General features: G+C 43.6%; 1 protein-coding gene across 1 annotated transcript in view; it reads right to left on the bottom strand.

The window, feature by feature from the left end:
* The window catches only part of LOC118381659 (BMP-2-inducible protein kinase-like), a 118,791-nt gene extending 116,268 nt beyond the window's left edge, over positions 1-2,523 (bottom strand). The window contains exons 1-2 of the mRNA XM_052462663.1: positions 2,509-2,523; positions 1,356-2,364 (exon numbers count right to left, since the gene is read on the bottom strand). Coding sequence (XP_052318623.1) covers positions 1,356-1,497 — 142 coding nt within the window. The 5' untranslated portion in view covers positions 1,498-2,364; positions 2,509-2,523. The remainder of the gene's footprint in view (positions 1-1,355; positions 2,365-2,508) is intronic.
* Between the last annotated feature and the right edge of the window lie 20,449 nt (positions 2,524-22,972).

Raw genomic sequence — 22,972 nt, 5'->3', positions numbered from 1 at the left:
AACACAGTGTCACCGACACGGCCCACTATGAGGATAACACAGTGTCACCCACACGGCCCACTATGAGGATAACACAGTGTCACCCACACGGCCCACTATGAGGATAACACAGTGTCACCCACACGGCCCACTATGAGGATAACACAGTGTCACCAACACGGCCCACTATGAGGATAACACAGTGTCACCGACACGGCCCACTATGAGGATAACACAGTGTCACCGACACGGCCCACTATGAGGATAACACAGTGCCACCCACACGGCCCACTATGAGGATAACACAGTGTCACCCACACGGCCCACTATGAGGATAACAGTGTCACCGACACGGCCCACTATGAGGATAACACAGTGTCACCCACACGGCCCACTATGAGGATAACACAGTGCCACCCACACGGCCCACTATGAGGATAACACAGTGTCACCCACACGGCCCACTATGAGGATAACACAGTGTCACCGACACGGCCCACTATGAGGATATATCCCAGTCTCCCTATCCCAGTCTCCCTATCCCAGTCTCCCTATCCCAGTCTCCATATCCCAGTCTCCTCCTGCCATCACGCCTTTAATGCTAAAGAAATGTTTTGGTACCCTTCCCCAGATCTGTGCACTCGACACAATCCTGTCTCGGAGCTCTACGAACAATTCCTTCGACCTCATGGCTTGTTTTTTTGCTCTGACATGCACTGTCAACTATGGGACCTTTATATAGACAGGTGTGTGCCTTTCCAAATCATGTCCAATCAATTACATCTACCACAGGTAGACTCTAATCAAGTTGTCAAAACATCTCAAGGGTGACCAATGGAAACAGGATGCACCTGAGCTCAATTTCAAGTCTCATAGCTTAGAGTCTGAATACTGATGTAAATAAAATAAAAAAATATAATTGTTTGCAAATTAATTTTCGCTTTGTCATTACGTGTAGATTGGTAAGGAAAACATTTTATATTATCCATTATAGAATAAGGCTGTAATGTACCAAAAATGTGGAAAAAGTCAAGGGATCTGAATGCTGTCGGAATGCACTGTATTTGGGTCAAGGCCATCCTATTCCTCTACATATACTACTCTGTGTGTGTTATACATTTATACACACACACACACACACACACACACACACACACACACACACACACAGTCCTAATATTGCTAAATGCCATTCTTTGACTTAAGATCCGTGTATTGTTAGATATTACTGCACTATTGGAGCTAGAAACACAAGCATTTCGTAAACACCCGCAATAATAACATCTGCTAAATATGTGTATGCCATCAATAAATCTAGATTTGATGTACTTTACGTGCAATAGCCTAACGTTATATAAAAGGAGAGATTTACACACCTTCTGCGATGAGTTCTTCCACCGTGACTTGATACCGGCCCACGGCGAACACTTTCCCGAAGCAGTTACTAACGACTCCAGAGCCCGACCCGGACCCCCCTCCCGGACCGCCGCTCTCCGACATACGGGAGAACTTCTTCATTCTGTGCTGTCGAGACCGACCTACAAATACAGTCCTTTGGTTCAACTTACGGTCGACAGTAGCCAACGTTAAATGTGGGATTCCTGTCCCCACCTATCTACTTATGCCAAATGTTCCTATCTTGCGTACTCTTTGAAATGACTTGACTTGCACTTTAATTAAATGTCATGACACAGCAAGGCGAGGAAATGTTGCTCCACTCGACCGACTGGTCAGCTGTTTAGTTAGATATCTGGCTAAGAACCTCTGCTTCCGAGTTGACAACTAAATGAGCTCCGCAGTTTAGTATGTTGCCGTTAAAGCGACATAATGTGACAGTAGATGCACGGCTGTGAGCGAGATCCAATGTAATATCAGCCAGCCATAGTGCGTGGCTACTCAGGCACTCATACAGGCGTTGCTGCACCAAACCGGGCTGTAGTAGGTGAACGCACAAAGGAGCATATAGCAAGATATCGGTGTTGTGAACACGGTAAGCGACTGGCTAGAAGATGTCCTACTGCTCCTTTGTCAAACGATTTTGTTTAATCGAAGAAACCCTTGCCTTCAGCCCGCTACTTGTCTGGGGATACTTCCCCGCTAGGCTCTGATGGTTGGCTAACTGTCTCCACTTGCTTCTATCAACATAAACTAGCTACGACACACATGTAACCACCGTGCAATCGCACCGAATCTCCGCAAGAACCGTTCATTAACTATCGCCTGCAAATCCCGGTGGTTCGATTTATTTTAACGTGTCTTCGGCCTCGTGTCTTGTTGATACCAGCCAGGCGCAGACTCGGTAAACTTCGACCTCCTTCTTGACTCTCAGAAGCACAAATAAGTGGGTGGATTGGTTTGTTATGGTCCAATCAGACAGTTGACAACCTAACCCTGCTCTGTCCGTCCCCTCCTATTGTTCTGATTGGTTTGTTGTGGTCCAATCAGACAGTTGACATCCTAACCCTGCTCTGTCCGTCCCCTCCTATTGTTCTGATTGGTTTGTTGTGGTCCAATCAGACAGTTGACAACCGAACCCTGTTCTGTCCGTCTCCTCCTATTGTTCCGATTGGTTTGTTGTGGTCCAATCAGACAGTTGACAACCTAACCCTGCTCTGTCCGTCCCCTCCTATTGTTCTGATTGGTTTGTTGTGGTCCAATCAGACAGTTGACAACCGAACCCTGTTCTGTCCGTCTCCTCCTATTGTTCCGATTGGTTTGTTGTGGTCCAATCAGACAGTTGACAACCTAACCCTGCTCTGTCCGTCCCCTCCTATTATGATTGGTTTGTTGTGGTCCAATCAGACAGTTGACAACCGAACCCTGCTCTGTCCGTCCCCTCCTATTGTTCTGATTGGTTTGTTGTGGTCCAATCAGACAGTTGACAACCTAACCCTGCTCTGTCCGTCCCCTCCTATTGTTCTGATTGGTTTGTTGTGGTCCAATCAGACAGTTGACAACCTAACCCTGCTCTGTCCGTCCCCTCCTATTGTTCTGATTGGTTTGTTGTGGTCCAATCAGACAGTTGACAACCTAACCCTGCTCTGTCCGTCCCCTCCTATTGTTCTGATTGGTTTGTTGTGGCCCGATCAGACAGTTGACAACCTAACCCTGCTCTGTCCGTCCCCTCCTATTGTTCTGATTGGTTTGTTATGGTCCAATCAGACAGTTGACAACCTAACCCTGCTCTGTCCGTCCCCTCCTATTATGATTGGTTTGTTGTGGTCCAATCAGACAGTTGACAACCGAACCCTGTTCTGTCCGTCCCCTCCTATTATGATTGGTTTGTTGTGGCCCAATCAGACAGTTGACAACCTAACCCTGTTCTGTCCGTCTCCTCCTATTGTTCTGATTGGTTTGTTGTGGTCCAATCAGACAGTTGACAACCTAACCCTGCTCTGTCCGTCCCCTCCTATTATTCTGATTGGTTTGTTGTGGTCCAATCAGACAGTTGACAACCGAACCCTGCTCTGTCCGTCCCCTCCTATTGTTCTGATTGGTTTGTTGTGGTCCAATCAGACAGTTGACAACCTAACCCTGCTCTGTCCGTCCCCTCCTATTGTTCTGATTGGTTTGTTGTGGCCCGATCAGACAGTTGACAACCTAACCCTGCTCTGTCCGTCCCCTCCTATTGTTCTGATTGGTTTGTTATGGTCCAATCAGACAGTTGACAACCTAACCCTGCTCTGTCCGTCCCCTCCTATTGTTCTGATTGGTTTGTTATGGTCCAATCAGACAGTTGACAACCTAACCCTGCTCTGTCCGTCCCCTCCTATTGTTCTGATTGGTTTGTTATGGTCCAATCAGACAGTTGACAACCTAACCCTGCTCTGTCCGTCCCCTCCTATTGTTCTGATTGGTTTGTTGTGGTCCAATCAGACAGTTGACAAACTAACCCTGCTCTGTCCGTCCCCTCCTATTGTTCTGATTGGTTTGTTGTGGCCCAATCAGACAGTTGACAACCTAACCCTGCTCTGTCCGTCCCCTCCTATTGTTCTGATTGGTTTGTTATGGTCCAATCAGACAGTTGACAACCTAACCCTGCTCTGTCCGTCCCCTCCTATTGTTCTGATTGGTTTGTTGTGGTCCAATCAGACAGTTGACAAACTAACCCTGCTCTGTCCGTCCCCTCCTATTGTTCTGATTGGTTTGTTGTGGCCCAATCAGACAGTTGACAACCTAACCCTGCTCTGTCCGTCCCCTCCTATTGTTCTGATTGGTTTGTTGTGGTCCAATCAGACAGTTGACAACCTAACCCTGCTCTGTCCGTCCCCTCCTATTGTTCTGATTGGTTTGTTATGGTCCAATCAGACAGTTGACAACCTAACCCTGCTCTGTCCGTCCCCTCCTATTATGATTGGTTTGTTATGGTCCAATCAGACAGTTGACAACCTAACCCTGCTCTGTCCGTCCCCTCCTATTGTTCTGATTGGTTTGTTATGGTCCAATCAGACAGTTGACAACCTAACCCAGCTCTGTCCGTCCCCTCCTATTGTTCTGATTGGTAGACGCTCTCTGACGGAAGAGCGTCAATGACAGTCTGTACAACGGTTGTCGCTAGTTACCACAGTCACAAAGTGACGTCGGATGTCGGCTATGGAGGAAAATGAATTACCGGGAAATTAATTACCGGGACTATTTCAACGATGATCAAAAAACACCTCCAAGGCCAGACAGGAGCCAAACCCACTGAATGATTTTGATGAAATCAATTTCTGTGACCGTTTCCATATGTACAAAGAAAATGCAGCTGATATAATTTGCTTTCTTGAGCCAAGGCTTTCATCTGACTCTCTTCAGGGGAAAGGGCCCATCCCTCCCAGTACTGTTCCCCTTGAGGTTTTAAGCATCTGGAGCATTCCATTGTCATTCACAGTGGGGCAAAAAAGTAGAAATCATGCTTGTTTGTAGGTGATCAAATACTTATTTTCCACCATAATTTGTAAATAAATTCATAAAAAAACCTACAATGTGATATTCTGGATTTTTTTTTCTCATTTTGTCTGTCATAGTTTTTATTTTTTACCTTTATTTAACTAGGCAAGTCAGTTAAGAACAAATTCTTATTTTCAATGACGGCCTAGGAACAGTGGGTTAACTGCCTGTTCAGGGGCAGAACGACAGATTTTGTACCTTGTCAGCTCGGGGATTTGAACTTGCAACCTTTCGGTTACTAGTCCAATGCTCTAACCACTAGGCTACCCTGTACCTATGATGAAAATTACAGGCCTCTCTCATCTTTTTAAGTGAGAGAACTTGCACAATTGGTGGCTGACTAAATACATTTTGCCCTACTGTATGTGCAGAATAGTCCACAATGCTATATTTTTTTAAATATTTTTAACCAGGCAAGTCAGTTAAGAACAAATTCTTATATACCATGATGGCCTACCCTAACGACACTGGGCAGCCGCCCTGTGGGACTCCCAATCACGGCCGGATGTGATGCAGCCTGGTTTTGAACCAGGGACTATAGTGACACCTGCTCGCACTGAGATGCAGATCCTTAGACCGCTGCACCAGTCGGGAGGCCCACATTACATGAACTGAAAGACAATTACATCAAGGTTCTTGACGCTGCTGCCCAAGCCAACTACAATGTGGAGACAGGAAACACATTGCACGTTCAAACAGGAAGATACTACATTGTCACGATTGCAACAGCAGCGCTTTACAGTGACCTCAAACAACATGGCTGCCCAAGTGGTACCTTCCAGGAGTCGCTGACTATCAAGGATCTCGGTCAACAAGTCGGTCAACAAGTCCCCCAGCTCATCTGTCTTTCGTCTGGCCAGGTTTTGAAACATTCCCTAAAGAGCAACAGCATTTGTCTTCTTTACGTAGATGTATATGTTTGTCCACAGGACCTTAGAAAGACAAGACCAATATAGAAATTAAATTAGTCATTATGATATTGTTTCTGTTATATTTCTGTCACATAAATACATTTAGACCCCACTGTGTTGTGTGTTACATTTAGACCCCACTGTGTTGTGTTACATTTAGGCCTCACTGTGTTGTGTTACATTTAGGTTTAACTGTGTTGTGTTACATTTAGGCCTCACTGTGTTGTGTTACATTTAGGCCTCACTGTGTTGTGTTACATTTAGGCCTCACTGTGTTGTGTTACATTTAGGCCTCACTGTGTTGTGTTACATTTAGACCTCACTGTGTTGTGTTACATTTAGGCCTCACTGTGTTGTGTTACATTTAGGTTTAACTGTGTTGTGTTACATTTAGACCTCACTGTGTTGTGTTACATTTAGGTTTAACTGTGTTGTGTTACATTTAGGTTTAACTGTGTTGTGTTACATTTAGGCCTCACTGTGTTGTGTTACATTTAGACCCCACTGTGTTGTGTTACATTTAGACCCCACTGTGTTGTGTTACATTTAGGTTTAACTGTGTTGTGTTACATTTAGGCCCCACTGTGTTGTGTTACATTTAGACCCCACTGTGTTGTGTTACATTTAGACCTCACTGTGTTGTGTTACATTTAGGCCTCACTGTGTTGTGTTACATTTAGGCCCCACTGTGTTGTGTTACATTTAGGCCCCACTGTGTTGTGTTACATTTAGGCCTCACTGTGTTGTGTTACATTTAGGCCTCACTGTGTTGTGTTACATTTAGGTTTAACTGTGTTGTGTTACATTTAGGTTTAACTGTGTTGTGTTACATTTAGGCCCCACTGTGTTGGGTTACATTTAGGTTTAACTGTGTTGTGTTACATTTAGGTTTCACTGTGTTGTGTTACATTTAGGCCTCACTGTGTTGTGTTACATTTAGGTTTAACTGTGTTGTGTTACATTTAGACCTCACTGTGTTGTGTTACATTTAGACCTCACTGTGTTGTGTTACATTTAGGCCCCACTGTGTTGTGTTACATTTAGGCCTCACTGTGTTGTGTTACATTTAGGTTTAACTGTGTTGTGTTACATTTAGGTTTAACTGTGTTGTGTTACATTTAGGTTTAACTGTGTTGTGTTACATTTAGGTTTAACTGTGTTGTGTTACATTTAGGTTTAACTGTGTTGTGTTACATTTAGACCTCACTGTGTTGTGTTACATTTAGGCCTCACTGTGTTGTGTTACATTTAGGCCTCACTGTGTTGTGTTACATTTAGACCTCACTGTGTTGTGTTACATTTAGGCCTCACTGTGTTGTGTTACATTTAGGCCTCACTGTGTTGTGTTACATTTAGGTTTAACTGTGTTGGGTTACATTTAGGTTTAACTGTGTTGTGTTACATTTAGGCCCCACTGTGTTGTGTTACATTTAGGCCCCACTGTGTTGGGTTACATTTAGGTTTAACTGTGTTGTGTTACATTTAGACCTCACTGTGTTGTGTTGTGTAAAACTAACATTTTAAAGTAACTCTGATTTGTAAAAGTGGGCCAACAATAAATCCAGTAACTCACCTGAAGTTGTTGTAGTGGGCCACTCTGCCATGACTGGTCAGTGAAGGTCACGTGACCGGGCTACTCTGCCATGACTGGTCAGTGAAGGTCATGTGACCGGGCAGTAGTTCACCTGAAGTTGTTGTAGCTTCCTTTTGTTTACTTTTTCATTTGAGGTTGAATTCATTCCAGACGGCAGTACAGGAATGATGTTTTCTTGTTGTCTGTTGGTGCGTCATACTGTTCCTTCTAGATAATTGGCTGGTTTGACACAATTCGCTTCAAGAGTTGCTTTTTTCCCCCTTAAAATTTAAGGGAATTACTTTCAGTTTTTTTCTTTTACCTCAGTCCGTTGTTTGGTTTAGGTGACTTGCTCCAAATCCACTCAATCCCAGGGATTCCACCCCAATCCTCATGTATTCACAGTGACCTCAAACAACATGGCTGCCCAGGGATTCCACTCAATCCTCATGTATTCACAGTGACCTCAAACAACATGGCTGCCCAGGGATTCCACTCAATCCTCATGTATTCACAGTGACCTCAAACAACATGGCTGCCCAGGGATTCCACTCAATCCTCATGTATTCACAGTGACCTCAAACAACATGGCTGCCCAGGGATTCCACTCAATCCTCATGTATTCACAGTGACCTCAAACAACATGGCTGCCCAGGGATTCCACTCAATCCTCATGTATTCACAGTGACCTCAAACAACATGGCTGCCCAGGGATTCCACTCAATCCTCATGTATTCACAGTGACCTCAAACAACATGGCTGCCCAGGGATTCCACTCAATCCTCATGTATTCACAGTGACCTCAAACAACATGGCTGCCCAGGGATTCCACCCAACCCTCATGTATTCACAGTGACCTCAAACAACATGGCTGCCCAGGGATTCCACTCAATCCTCATGTATTCACAGTGACCTCAAACAACATGGCTGCCCAGGGATTCCACTCAATCCTCATGTATTCACAGTGACCTCAAACAACATGGCTGCCCAGGGATTCCACTCAATCCTCATGTATTCACAGTGACCTCAAACAACATGGCTGCCCAGGGATTCCACTCAATCCTCATGTATTCACAGTGACCTCAAACAACATGGCTGCCCAGGGATTCCACTCAATCCTCATGTATTCACAGTGACCTCAAACAACATGGCTGCCCAGGGATTCCACTCAACCCTCATGTATTCACAGTGACCTCAAACAACATGGCTGCCCAGGGATTCCACTCAATCCTCATGTATTCACAGTGACCTCAAACAACATGGCTGCCCAGGGATTCCACTCAATCCTCATGTATTCACAGTGACCTCAAACAACATGGCTGCCCAGGGATTCCACTCAATCCTCATGTATTCACAGTGACCTCAAACAACATGGCTGCCCAGGGATTCCACTCAATCCTCATGTATTCACAGTGACCTCAAACAACATGGCTGCCCAGGGATTCCACTCAATCCTCATGTATTCACAGTGACCTCAAACAACATGGCTGCCCAGGGATTCCACTCAATCCTCATGTATTCACAGTGACCTCAAACAACATGGCTGCCCAGGGATTCCACTCAAACCTCATGTATTCACAGTGACCTCAAACAACATGGCTGCCCAGGGATTCCACTCAATCCTCATGTATTCACAGTGACCTCAAACAACATGGCTGCCCAGGGATTCCACTCAATCCTCATGTATTCACAGTGACCTCAAACAACATGGCTGCCCAGGGATTCCACCCCAATCCTCATGTATTCACAGTGACCTCAAACAACATGGCTGCCCAGGGATTCCACCCCAATCCTCATGTATTCACAGTGACCTCAAACAACATGGCTGCCCAGGGATTCCACTCAATCCTCATGTATTCACAGTGACCTCAAACAACATGGCTGCCCAGGGATTCCACTCAATCCTCATGTATTCACAGTGACCTCAAACAACATGGCTGCCCAGGGATTCCACTCAATCCTCATGTATTCACAGTGACCTCAAACAACATGGCTGCCCAGGGATTCCACCCAATCCTCATGTATTCACAGTGACCTCAAACAACATGGCTGCCCAGGGATTCCACTCAATCCTCATGTATTCACAGTGACCTCAAACAACATGGCTGCCCAGGGATTCCACCCCCATCCTCATGTATTCACAGTGACCTCAAACAACATGGCTGCCCAGGGATTCCACTCAATCCTCATGTATTCACAGTGACCTCAAACAACATGGCTGCTCAGGGATTCCACTCAATCCTCATGTATTCACATTGACCTCAAACAACATGGCTGCCCAGGGATTTCACTCAATCCTCATGTATTCACAGTGACCTCAAACAACATGGCTGCCCAGGGATTCCACTCAATCCTCATGTATTCACAGTGACCTCAAACAACATGGCTGCCCAGGGATTCCACTCAATCCTCATGTATTCACAGTGACCTCAAACAACATGGCTGCCCAGGGATTCCACTCAACCCTCATGTATTCACAGTGACCTCAAACAACATGGCTGCCCAGGGATTCCACCCCAATCCTCATGTATTCACAGTGACCTCAAACAACATGGCTGCCCAGGGATTCCACTCAATCCTCATGTATTCACAGTGACCTCAAACAACATGGCTGCCCAGGGATTCCACTCAATCCTCATGTATTCACAGTGACCTCAAACAACATGGCTGCCCAGGGATTCCACTCAATCCTCATGTATTCACAGTGACCTCAAACAACATGGCTGCCCAGGGATTCCACCCAATCCTCATGTATTCACAGTGACCTCAAACAACATGGCTGCCCAGGGATTCCACTCAATCCTCATGTATTCACAGTGACCTCAAACAACATGGCTGCCCAGGGATTCCACCCCCATCCTCATGTATTCACAGTGACCTCAAACAACATGGCTGCCCAGGGATTCCACCCCAATCCTCATGTATTCACAGTGACCTCAAACAACATGGCTGCCCAGGGATTCCACTCAATCCTCATGTATTCACAGTGACCTCAAACAACATGGCTGCCCAGGGATTCCACTCAATCCTCATGTATTCACAGTGACCTCAAACAACATGGCTGCCCAGGGATTCCACCCCAATCCTCATGTATTCGTGTCCCATCCCTGGTTTTTGAAGCATCCTCAGGTCAACACCAAATACACACATCATTTACATAATATAATCAGGCTTCCAAAGATTTACCGGCTAGTCCTTATTTACCTTAGTCTGGGACTCCCTAGTCTAGAACAAATTAATCTTGAAGTTAAGCAACATCTCAGAGTTAGACTATTGTTTTGTTTTAAATCTGGATGAATTTAAGTAGAATTAGCCTGACTTTTTAAATTATCCTCGGTCTGCAAAACCACCCCTATAATGTAATTGTACGTGATTGTGTTGTTTTGTATTCAGTATTCAATTGCACAGACAACAGAACAAACTGGTTTTCAAATTGGCCTAGTTTCCTTATGACAGACCAAGTCACATGAGAACGGGAGTACTTGTTCTCAGGAAGTGACCTGGCGTGGCATCTCATTGGGCTACAATAGGTTACTTATGTTCACTGTAGTGTCTTTTTACAACGATTGAATGACACAACATCAGTTTAACCCGCTGGCTGTGAAGAACTACGGTAATCCACTTCTTTACACTAGGCCTACTCAGTTTAACCAACTGGCTGTGAAGAACTACAGTAATCCACTTCTTTACACTAGGCCTACTCAGTTTAACCAACTGGCTGTGAAGAACTACAGTAATCCACTTCTTTACACTAGGCCTACTCAGTTTAACCAACTGGCTGTGAAGAACTACAGTAATCCACTTCTTTACACTAGGCCTACTCAGTTTAACCCACTGGCTGTGAAGAACTACAGTAATCCACTTCTTTACACTAGGCCTACTCAGTTTAACCCACTGGCTGTGAAGAACTACAGTAATCCACTTCTTTACACTAGGCCTACTCAGTTTAACCCACTGGCTGTGAAGAACTACAGTAATCCACTTCTTTACACTCAGCCTACTCAGTTTAACCCACTGGCTGTGAAGAACTACAGTAATCCACTTCTTTACACTCGGCCTACTCAGTTTAACCAACTGGCTGTGAAGAACTACAGTAATCCACTTCTTTACACTAGGCCTACTCAGTTTAACCCAGTAGCTGTGAAGAACTACAGTAATCCACTTCTTTACACTAGGCCTACTCAGTTTAACCCACTGGCTGTGAAGAACTACAGTAATCCACTTCTTTACACTAGGCCTACTCAGTTTAACCCACTGGCTGTGAAGAACTACAGTAATCCACTTCTTTACACTAGGCCTACTCAGTTTAACCCACTGGCTGTGAAGAACTACAGTAATCCACTTCTTTACACTAGGCCTACTCAGTTTAACCCACTGGCTGTGAAGAACTACAGTAATCCACTTCTTTACACTCAGCCTACTCAGTTTAACCCACTGGCTGTGAAGAACTACAGTAATCCACTTCTTTACACTAGGCCTACTCAGTTTAACCCACTGGCTGTGAAGAACTACAGTAATCCACTTCTTTACACTAGGCCTACTTACAGACCCACGTAACTAGTTATTGTTGCTATTCCATTCTGAAGTTGCAGCACAGTTTAGGCGGTGGCCTATTTGAAAGGTTTATGGTTTTATTGATCAAACTCCACTGATTTCCCGATCACTGGGTAGTTTACACCCTACAGTTTACACCCTACAGTTTACACCCTACAGTTTACACCCTACAGTTTACACCTTACAGTTTACACCCTACAGTTTACACCCTACAGTTTACACCCTACAGTTTACACCCTACAGTTTACACCTTACAGTTTACACCTTACAGTTTACACCCTACAGTTTACACCTTACAGTTTACACCCTACAGTTTACACCCTACAGTTTACACCTTACAGTTTACACCCTACAGTTTACACCCTACAGTTTACACCCTACAGTTTACACCTTACAGTTTACACCCTACAGTTTACACCTTACAGTTTACACCCTACAGTTTACACCCTACAGTTTACACCTTACAGTTTACACCCTACAGTTTACACCTTACAGTTTACACCCTACAGTTTACACCTTACAGTTTACACCCTACAGTTTACACCCTACAGTTTACACCCTACAGTTTACACCCTACAGTTTACACCTTACAGTTTACACCCTACAGTTTACACCTTACAGTTTACACCCTACAGTTTACACCCTACAGTTTACACCTTACAGTTTACACCCTACAGTTTACACCCCACAGTTTACACCTTACAGTTTACACCCTACAGTTTACACCCTACAGTTTACACCTTACAGTTTACACCCTACAGTTTACACCCTACAGTTTACACCCTACAGTTTACACCTTACAGTTTACACCCTACAGTTTACATCCTACAGTTTACACCCTACAGTTTACACCCTACAGTTTACACCCTACAGTTTACATCCTACAGTTTACACCCTACAGTTTACACCCTACTGTTTACACCCTACAGTTTACACCCTACAGTTTACACCCTACAGTAACTATAATGACGAAGACGAAGGCACATGGCAGAGAAATAGATTACATAGTAGGGAAAATTAACCCAAAAATACAGACCGTCACGTGAAGATCACGTGACTGTGCTACTCTGCCATTACTGGTCAGTGAAGATCACGTGACTGGGCTACTCTGCCATGACTGGTCAGTGAAGATCACGTGACCGGGCTACTCTGCCATGACTGGTCAGTGAAGATCACGTGACCGGGCGACTCTGCCATGACTGGTCAGTGAAGATCACGTGACTGGGCTACTCTGCCATGACTGGTCAGTGAAGATCACGTGACCGGGCTACTCTGCCATGACTGGTCAGTGAAGATCACGTGACTGGGCTACTCTGCCATGACTGGTCAGTGAAGATCACGTGACTGGGCTACTCTGCCATGACTGGTCAGTGAAGATCACGTGACCGGGCTACTCTGCCATGACTGGTCAGTGAAGATCACGTGACTGGGCTACTCTGCCATGACTGGTCAGTGAAGATCACGTGACCGGGCTACTCTGCCATGACTGGTCAGTGAAGATCACGTGACCGGGCTACTCTACCATGACTGGTCAGTGAACCCATTCCACTGTAGTCCCAAAGTTCACACAGGGCTTAGGAGAGGGTCTGTGGCACTCTGTCTATTGACAGTTACTGTTCTGCGTTGTGGAATGATGTACTGCCACCTGTTGGCACACTATGTTACTACTGTTATATAGGAAGATCATAAATCTGCCTATGTACTGTGTTTCATGAAGGTCCTACTAAACCACTGTCTTATCCAGAGAGAATGGACACAATAACGATCCACGTAACGGTACCCTTGCTCACGGGAATACACAAAACACACACTCACACAAAACACACACTCACACAAAACACACACTCACACAAAACACACACTCACACAAAACACACACTCACACAAAACACACACTCACACAAAACACACACTCACACAAAACACACACTCACACAAAACACACACTCACACAAAACACACACTCACACAAAACACACACTCACGTGGTTAGAGCGTTTGGCCAGTAACCGACAGGTTGCTGGATCAAATCCTCGAGCTGACAAGATAAAAATCTGTCCCCCCACCACCCCCCACCCCCTCCCACCCCACCTCTCTGATTCAGAGGGGTTGAGTTACATGCGGAAGACACATTTCAGTTGAATACATTCAGTTGTACAACTGACTTGGTATCTCCCCCTTTCACAAACACTCTGGTGCAACAGGGAGAGAGGGAGTGATTGAGATGTAGATTGGCAGGTCTACTCTCTACTCTGAGTGGAGAAGGAGTGGAGAGGAGTGAAGGATTCTGGGTGATTTACATGGCTCTAATGAGGATCTGTCTCCCTGCCTTCAGGCCCTCCTCCACCTCAATAAGTACTGACGTGTGTGTGTGTGTGTGTGTGTGTGTGTGTGTGTGTGTGTGTGTGTGTGTGTGTGTGTGTGTGTGTGTGTGTGTGTGTGTGCGTGCGTGCGTGCGTGCGTGTGTGTGTGTGTGTGTGCGTGCGTGTGTGTGTGTGTCTACTCTGCTCATCACTAGCTCTCTCATTCGATCCACGTCTAAAGGAGTCGTTTTAATGATTAGAGCTTGACAACAACACCGTACAGTAGAAACTGAGAGAGGGCGTAGAATGTGTGACCGTATGAGGATTCTGGAAGACTGTTGCTTAGACATCTGACAGTTGGAATATGATTGGCTCAGTCGTCGGTTCTGTATGAACTTAGCATTATTGCTAGCAGCAGCAGAGGGTCCTTTCCCCATAGAACACTGCATGACTGCACCATATTATTGTCAAATCTTGCTCACCGACCATGTTTCATCCCAAGCAGTGGGTATCTGGGCACTATGGTCCATTGGAAAGGATGGGGTAACCTCCCCCCCTCTCTCTCTCTCTCTCTGACTCTCTCTCTCTCTCTCTCTCTCTCTCTCTCTCTCTCTCTCTCTCTCTCTCTCTCTCTCTCCTCTCTCTCTCTCTCTCTCTCTCTCGCTCTCTATCTATACCTCCTCTCTCCCTCTCTCTCTCTCTCTCTCTCTCTCTCTCTCTATCTCTCTCTCTCTCTCCCTCTCTCCATCTCCCTTGATTTCTATCTCTCCCTCTCTCTCTCTCTCTCTCTCTCTCTCTCTCTCTCTCCCCATCTCCCTTGATTTCTATCTCTCTCTCTCTCTCTCTCTCTCTCTCTCTCTCTCTCTCTCTCTCTCTCTCTCTCTCTCTCTCGCTCCCTCTCTCTTCTCTCACACTCTTTCAATTAAATCCAGCTTAATAAGTGTTTTTTTGGCATGAATACGTGGTTGCCACTGTTGCCAAAGCAATATATATGAAGTATTACATGAATGAACAACATGGCTCCTGAGTGGCGCAGCGGTCTAAGGCACTGCATCTCAGTGCTTGAGGCGTCACTACAGACACCCTGGTTTGAATCCAGGCTGTATCACAGCGGTCTAAGGCACTGCATCTCAGTGCTTGAGGCGTCACTACAGACACCCTGGTTTGAATCCAGGCTGTATCACAGCGGTCTAAGGCACTGCATCTCAGTGCTTGAGGCGTCACTACAGACACCCTGGTTTGAATCCAGGCTGTATCACAGCGGTCTAAGGCACTGCATCTCAGTGCTTGAGGCGTCACTACAGACACCCTGGGTCGAATCCAGGCTGTGATTGAGAGTCTCATAGGGGGGTGCACAATTGGCGCGGTGTAGGCCATCATTGTAAATAAGATTTTTTTCTTAACTGACTAGATAAATTAAAGCAACATTTTAAACAACCTGTCATTCAGGGCTTGCCTGTTTTGCATGTTATTTTGGTATTAATACGTCTCACATATCAGTTCGCAAACAATGTAAAAAAAAATATATATATCCTTGAGTTGACAATGCCTGTAACGAGTGAGTGAATAGGTGTCAGGCACAGAGAGCAAAGGATGCGGAAAAAACACGCTTTAATGTCCAGAATAAATCACAGGAACAAGAATAGTTATACCCAACCAGGTATATCTACAGAACAAAAGATACCTGTTGTGAAAAATACAAGGACAGCGGAAAACCCCAACACAAAACACTAACACAAAACACTAACACAAAACACTAACACAAAACACTAACACAAAACACTAACACAAAACACTAACACAAAACCCCAACACAAAACACTAACACAAAACACTAACACAAAACACTAACACAAAACACTAACACAAAACACTAACACAAAACACTAACACAAAACACTAACACAAAACCCCAACACAAAACACTAACACAAAACACTAACACAAAACACTAACACAAAACACTAACACAAAACACTAACACAAAACACTAACACAAAACACTAACACAAAACACTAACACAAAACACTAACACAAAACACTAACACAAAACACTAACACAAAACACTAACACAAAACACTAACACAAAACACTAACACAAAACACTAACACAAAACCCCAACACAAAACACTAACACAAAACACTAACACAAAACACTAACACAAAACACTAACACAAAACACTAACACAAAACACTAACACAAAACCCCAACACAAAACACTAACACAAAACACTAACACAAAACACTAACACAAAACACTAACACAAAACACTAACACAAAACACTAACACAAAACACTAACACAAAACACTAACACAAAACCCCAACACAAAACACTAACACAAAACACTAACACAAAACACTAACACAAAACCCCAACACAAAAACACTAACACAAAACACTAACACAAAACACTAACACAAAACCCCAACACAAAACACTAACACAAAACACTAACACAAAACCCCAACACAAAACACTAACACAAAACACTAACACAAAACACTAACACAAAACACTAACACAAAACACTAACACAAAACACTAACACAAAACACTAACACAAAACACTAACACAAAACACTAACACAAAACACTAACACAAAACACTAACACAAAACACTAACACAAAACACCTACACAAAACACTAACACAAAACCCCAACACAAAACACAAAACACTAACACAAAACAAACACAAAACACTAACACAAAACACTAACACAAAACACTAACACAAAACACTAACACAAAACACTAACACAAAACACTAACACAAAACACTAACACAAAACACTAACACAAAACACTAACACAAAACACTAACACAAAACACTAACACAAAACCCCAACACAAAACACTAACACAAAACACTAACACAAAACACTAACACAAAACACTAACACAAAACACTAACACAAAACACTAACACAAAACACTAACACAAAACACTAACACAAAACACTAACACAAAACCCCAACACAAAACACTAACACAAAACACTAACACAAAACACTAACACAAAACACTAACACAAAACACTAACACAAAACACTAACACAAAACACTAACACAAAACACTAACACAAAACACTAACACAAAACACTAACACAAAACACTAACACAAAACACTAACACAAAACACTAACACAAAACACTAACACAAAACCCCAACACAAAACACTAACACAAAACACTAACACAAAACACTAACACAAAACACTAACACAAAACACTAACACAAAACACTAACACAAAACACTAACACAAAACACTAACACAAAACCCCAACACAAAACACTAACACAAAACACTAACACAAAACACTAACACAAAACACTAACACAAAACACTAACACAAAACACCAACACAAAACACTAACACAAAACCCTAACACAAAACACTAACACAAAACACCAACACAAAACACTAACACAAAACACTAACACAAAACACTAACACAAAACACCAACACAAAACACTAACACAAAACACTAACACAAAACACTAACACAAAACCCCAACACAAAACACTAACACAAAACACTAACACAAAACACTAACACAAAACACTAACACAAAACACTAACACAAAACACTAACACAAAACACTAACACAAAACACTAACACAAAACACACACAAAACACAAAAAACACTAACACAAAACACTAACACAAAACACTAACACAAAACACCAACACAAAACACTAACACAAAACACTAACACAAAACACTAACACAAAACACTAACACAAAACACTAACACAAAACACTAACACAAAACACTAACACAAAACACTAACACAAAACACTAACACAAAACACTAACACAAAACACTAACACAAAACACTAACACAAAACACCAACACAAAACACTAACACAAAACACTAACACAAAACACTAACACAAAACACTAACACAAAACACTAACACAAAACACTAACACAAAACACTAACACAAAACACTAACACAAAACACTAACACAAAAAACACTAACACAAAACACTAACACAAAACACTAACACAAAACACCCAACACAAAACACTAACACAAAACACTAACACAAAACACTAACACAAAACACTAACACAAAACACTAACACAAAACACTAACACAAAACACTAACACAAAACACTAACACAAAACACTAACACAAAACACTAACACAAAACACTAACACAAAACACCCCAACACAAAACACTAACACAAAACACTAACACAAAACACAAAACAACACAAAACACCAACACAAAACACTAACACAAAACCCTAACACAAAACACTAACACAAAACACCAACACAAAACACTAACACAAAACACTAACACAAAACACTAACACAAAACACCAACACAAAACACTAACACAAAACACTAACACAAAACCCCAACACAAAACACTAACACAAAACACTAACACAAAACACTAACACAAAACACTAACACAAAACACTAACACAAAACACTAACACAAAACACTAACACAAAACACTAACACAAAACACTAACACAAAACACTAACACAAAACACTAACACAAAACACTAACACAAAACACTAACACAAAACACTAACACAAAACACTAACACAAAACACTAACACAAAACACTAACACAAAACACTAACACAAAACACTAACACAAAACACTAACACAAAACACTAACACAAAACACTAACACAAAACACTAACACAAAACACTAACACAAAACACTAACACAAAACACTAACACAAAACACTAACACAAAACACTAACACAAAACACTAACACAAAACACTAACACAAAACCCCAACACAAAACACTAACACAAAACACTAATACAAAACACTAACACAAAACACTAACACAAAACACAAAACACTAACACAAAACCCCAACACAAAACACTAACACCTCTCACAACACAAAACCCCAACACAAAACCCCAACACAAAACACTAACACAAAACACTAACACAAAACACCAACACAAAACACCAACACAAAACACCAACACAAAACCCCAACACAAAACCCCAACACAAAACACTAACACAAAACACTAACACAAAACACTAACACAAAACCCCAAAACAAAACACTAACACAAAACACTAACACAAAACACAAACACAAAACCCCAACACAAAACACTAACACAAAACCCCAACACAAAACACTAACACAAAACACTAACACAAAACACTAACACAAAACACTAACACAAAACCCCAACACAAAACCCCAACACAAAACACTAACACAAAACACCAACACAAAACACTAACACAAAACCCCAACACAAAACCCCAACACAAAACACCAACACAAAACACTAACACAAAACACTAACACAAAACACTAACACAAAACCCCAACACAAAACCCTAACACAAAACCCCAACACAAAACACTAACACAAAACACTAACACAAAACACAAAACCCCAACACAAAAACACAAAACACTAACACAAAACACAAAACACTAACACAAAACCCCAACACAAAACCCCAACACAAAACCCCAACACAAAACACTAACACAAAACACTAACACCTCTCACAATACAGAAGAACAAGCCCGCATAAACAGAAGTGGGCTGAACGAACTTAAATAACACCACCCTAACAACCAAACAATGAACAGGCGAAACCAATTAGACAAAACCAAACGAACACGGAACAAAGGATCGGTGGCAGCTAGTAGACCGGCGACGACGACCGCCGAGCGCCACCCGAACAGGAAGGGGAGTCACCTTCGGTGGCAGCTAGTAGACCGGCGACGACGACCGCCGAGCGCCACCCGAACAGGAAGGGGAGTCACCTTCGGTGGCAGCTAGTAGACCGGCGACGACGACCGCCGAGCGCCACCCGAACAGGAAGGGGAGTCACCTTCGGTGGCAGCTAGTAGACCGGCTACGACGACCGCCGAGCGCCACCCGAACAGGAAGGGGAGTCACCTTCGGTAATATTTGTGACAATGCCGCATAAAAACATGGTCTCTTTTTTGTTATCTTGAGTAAGGCAGCTCCAAAATGCAGGTGTTTCAACCTAGCTCTGTGCTTTCTGTGGTGGTGGTGGGGCAAGCCAGTCCTGTCACTCATGGGGACACTGCGTCACCACCAAGTCTAAGGGTAAATTCTAGCCCCTTGGGTGCTGCCATAGAGTTACATTAGAAGTGCCCATCCATGAAGGCTCAAGGTCATTGGCCACAGATAAAATGACGTCAAATCACGTGATATCTACAGTAGCTTTGATTGGACAACATCATACTTTCAAAATCTTAGCTAGCGGTCATCATCATAAATCAAGTTGACAATCTACTGGGAAATCCTTTTAAATCCTTGTCAAATGAAGAGAAATAATGAAGAGAAATTATAGATAAAACGTATCGGTGCTCATCGGCCATTGGACATAAACATTACACAACAAGTTTGAAATCGCAAAATAAATGACTGGTTTGGGAAGAATCCGTGGCTAACTGTGAGTTCAAGACAACCGGGAACTCGGGAAAACTGAGCTACGACTGGGAAAATACGTTTTGAACTTTTATCCAACTCAGAATTGTAAATTGGGAACTTGGGCCTCTTTCTAGAGCTACGATCTGAAGATCACTGACAATATCCTGATTCAGTCTTTTTTTTTCGGGTTCCCAGTTGTCTTGAAAGCACCATAAATCCAGAGAATGACCGACTTTGATGCCAAACCGCCGCTACACCTTCCTGTTCAAGTGAGCACAGCACAACAAGCTGAGTCCAACAATGTATTGACTGCTGCTCTATAAATGATGTAATATGCCAGGGAGATGTGTATACTGTAGATAAGAAAGTAATACTAAGTGTATGTTGTGTAGTAAGCTGTTAGGAGCCCATGTGCCTCACCCTAATAATTTAGTCTATTTACCCTTCTTAATTTCACCTACTGTTCTGACTTGGTGGTGCACATGTAGCCTATATCCTGTTTTAGAGAAATGTTATCATCACATATTGTAAGAGCTTTCATTGTCTGCTTATGTGCCCCCTTTATTTATCATACAGTTCTGACTTGGTGTACAGGGAGAACATTGTAAGAACGGCCCATGTTCTGAATTCTGTCGTTGTACATTTCACTGAAAGCCAGGTGTACAGTAGCACTGGTAAGGTGTTTGGACTGTAAATGAGGCTGAATGAACTGTTTCGCTGCCAGACAAGGATCTGCTGTTAGCCAGGTGTAGCGGTGGTAAGGTGTTGGGACTCTGCTGTTGGGACACCTTTATGTAAACCTAACAGTTTGTGGGCCCCGTTCGTCACCATTATAGTGCAAATGAATGTATTGTTTAGTGTTGTGTTGTGTAGTGGCTTTGTTGGCATGCATCCCACGTGTTTTAACTTTGCCACACCAAGATGTACACACTAAAATCACCACTGATGAACAATATATAATAATAATAATAATAACAATAATATGTACCGATAATAGAATGGATCAGATATAATGTGAAAACTTTTCTCTCCAACCTTTTGCAAAACGTGTAGAATAGCAGGAAATGTGTTATAAATGTTCTCTCTGCCCAATGCAAAACGTGTAGAATTGTAGCAAAAATTGCAAAACCTTATCTTTTTTATGAAATTTACCTTGACCTTCAGTTAAGATTCAGTTAAAATTCTTAATTTCAACGACGGCTTAGGAACACATTTTGTACCTTGTCAGCTCGGGGGATTTGAACTTGCAACCTTTGCGGTTACTAGTCCAACACTCTAACCACTAGGCTACCCTGCCGCCTCCACACTCTAACCACTAGGCTACCATGCCCCCTCTACACTCTAACCACTAGGCTACCCTGCCTCCTCTACACTCTAACCACTAGGCTACCATGCCCCCTCTACACTCTAACCACTAGGCTACCCTGCCGCCTCCACACTCTAACCACTAGGCTACCCTGCCCCCTCTACACTCTAACCACTAGGCTACCCTGCCACCTCTACACTCTAACCACTAGGCTACCCTGCCGCCTCTACACTCGAACCACTAGGCTACCCTGCCGACTCTACACTCTAACCACTAGGCTACCCTGCCACCTCTACACTCTAACCACTAGGCTACCCTGCCGACTCTACACTCTAACCACTAGGCTACCCTGCCCCCTCTACACTCTAACCACTAGGCTACCCTGCCACCTCTACGCTCTAACCACTAGGCTACCCTACCGCCTCTACACTCTAACCACTAGGCTCCCTGCCGACTCTACACTCTAACCACTAGGCTACCCTGCCGCCTCTACACTCTAACCCCTAGGCTACCCTGCCTCCTCTACACTCTAACCACTAGGCTACCCTGCCGCCTCTACACTCGAACCACTAGGCTACCCTGCCGACTCTACACTCTAACCACTAGGCTACCCTGCCACCTCTACACTCTAACCACTAGGCTACCCTGCCGACTCTACACTCTAACCACTAGGCTACCCTGCCCCTCTACACTCTAACCACTAGGCTACCCTGCCACCTCTACGCTCTAACCACTAGGCTACCCTGCCACCTCTACACTCTAACCACTAGGCTACCCTGCCGACTCTAAAACCACTAGGCTACCCTGCCGCCTCTACACTCTAACCCCTAGGCTACCCTGCCTCCTCTACACTCTAACCACTAGGCTACCCTGCCGCCTCTACACTCTAACCACTAGGCTACCTGCCGCCTCTACACTCTAACCACTAGGCTACCCTGCCTCCTCTACACTCT

The sequence above is a fragment of the Oncorhynchus keta genome, chromosome 14 (assembly GCF_023373465.1).
Source record: "Oncorhynchus keta strain PuntledgeMale-10-30-2019 chromosome 14, Oket_V2, whole genome shotgun sequence".
In the NCBI taxonomy this organism is placed as follows: Eukaryota; Metazoa; Chordata; class Actinopteri; order Salmoniformes; family Salmonidae; genus Oncorhynchus; species Oncorhynchus keta.
The sequence above is the reverse complement of the archived record's forward strand: the minus strand, read 5'-3'. Positions and strand labels throughout refer to the sequence as shown.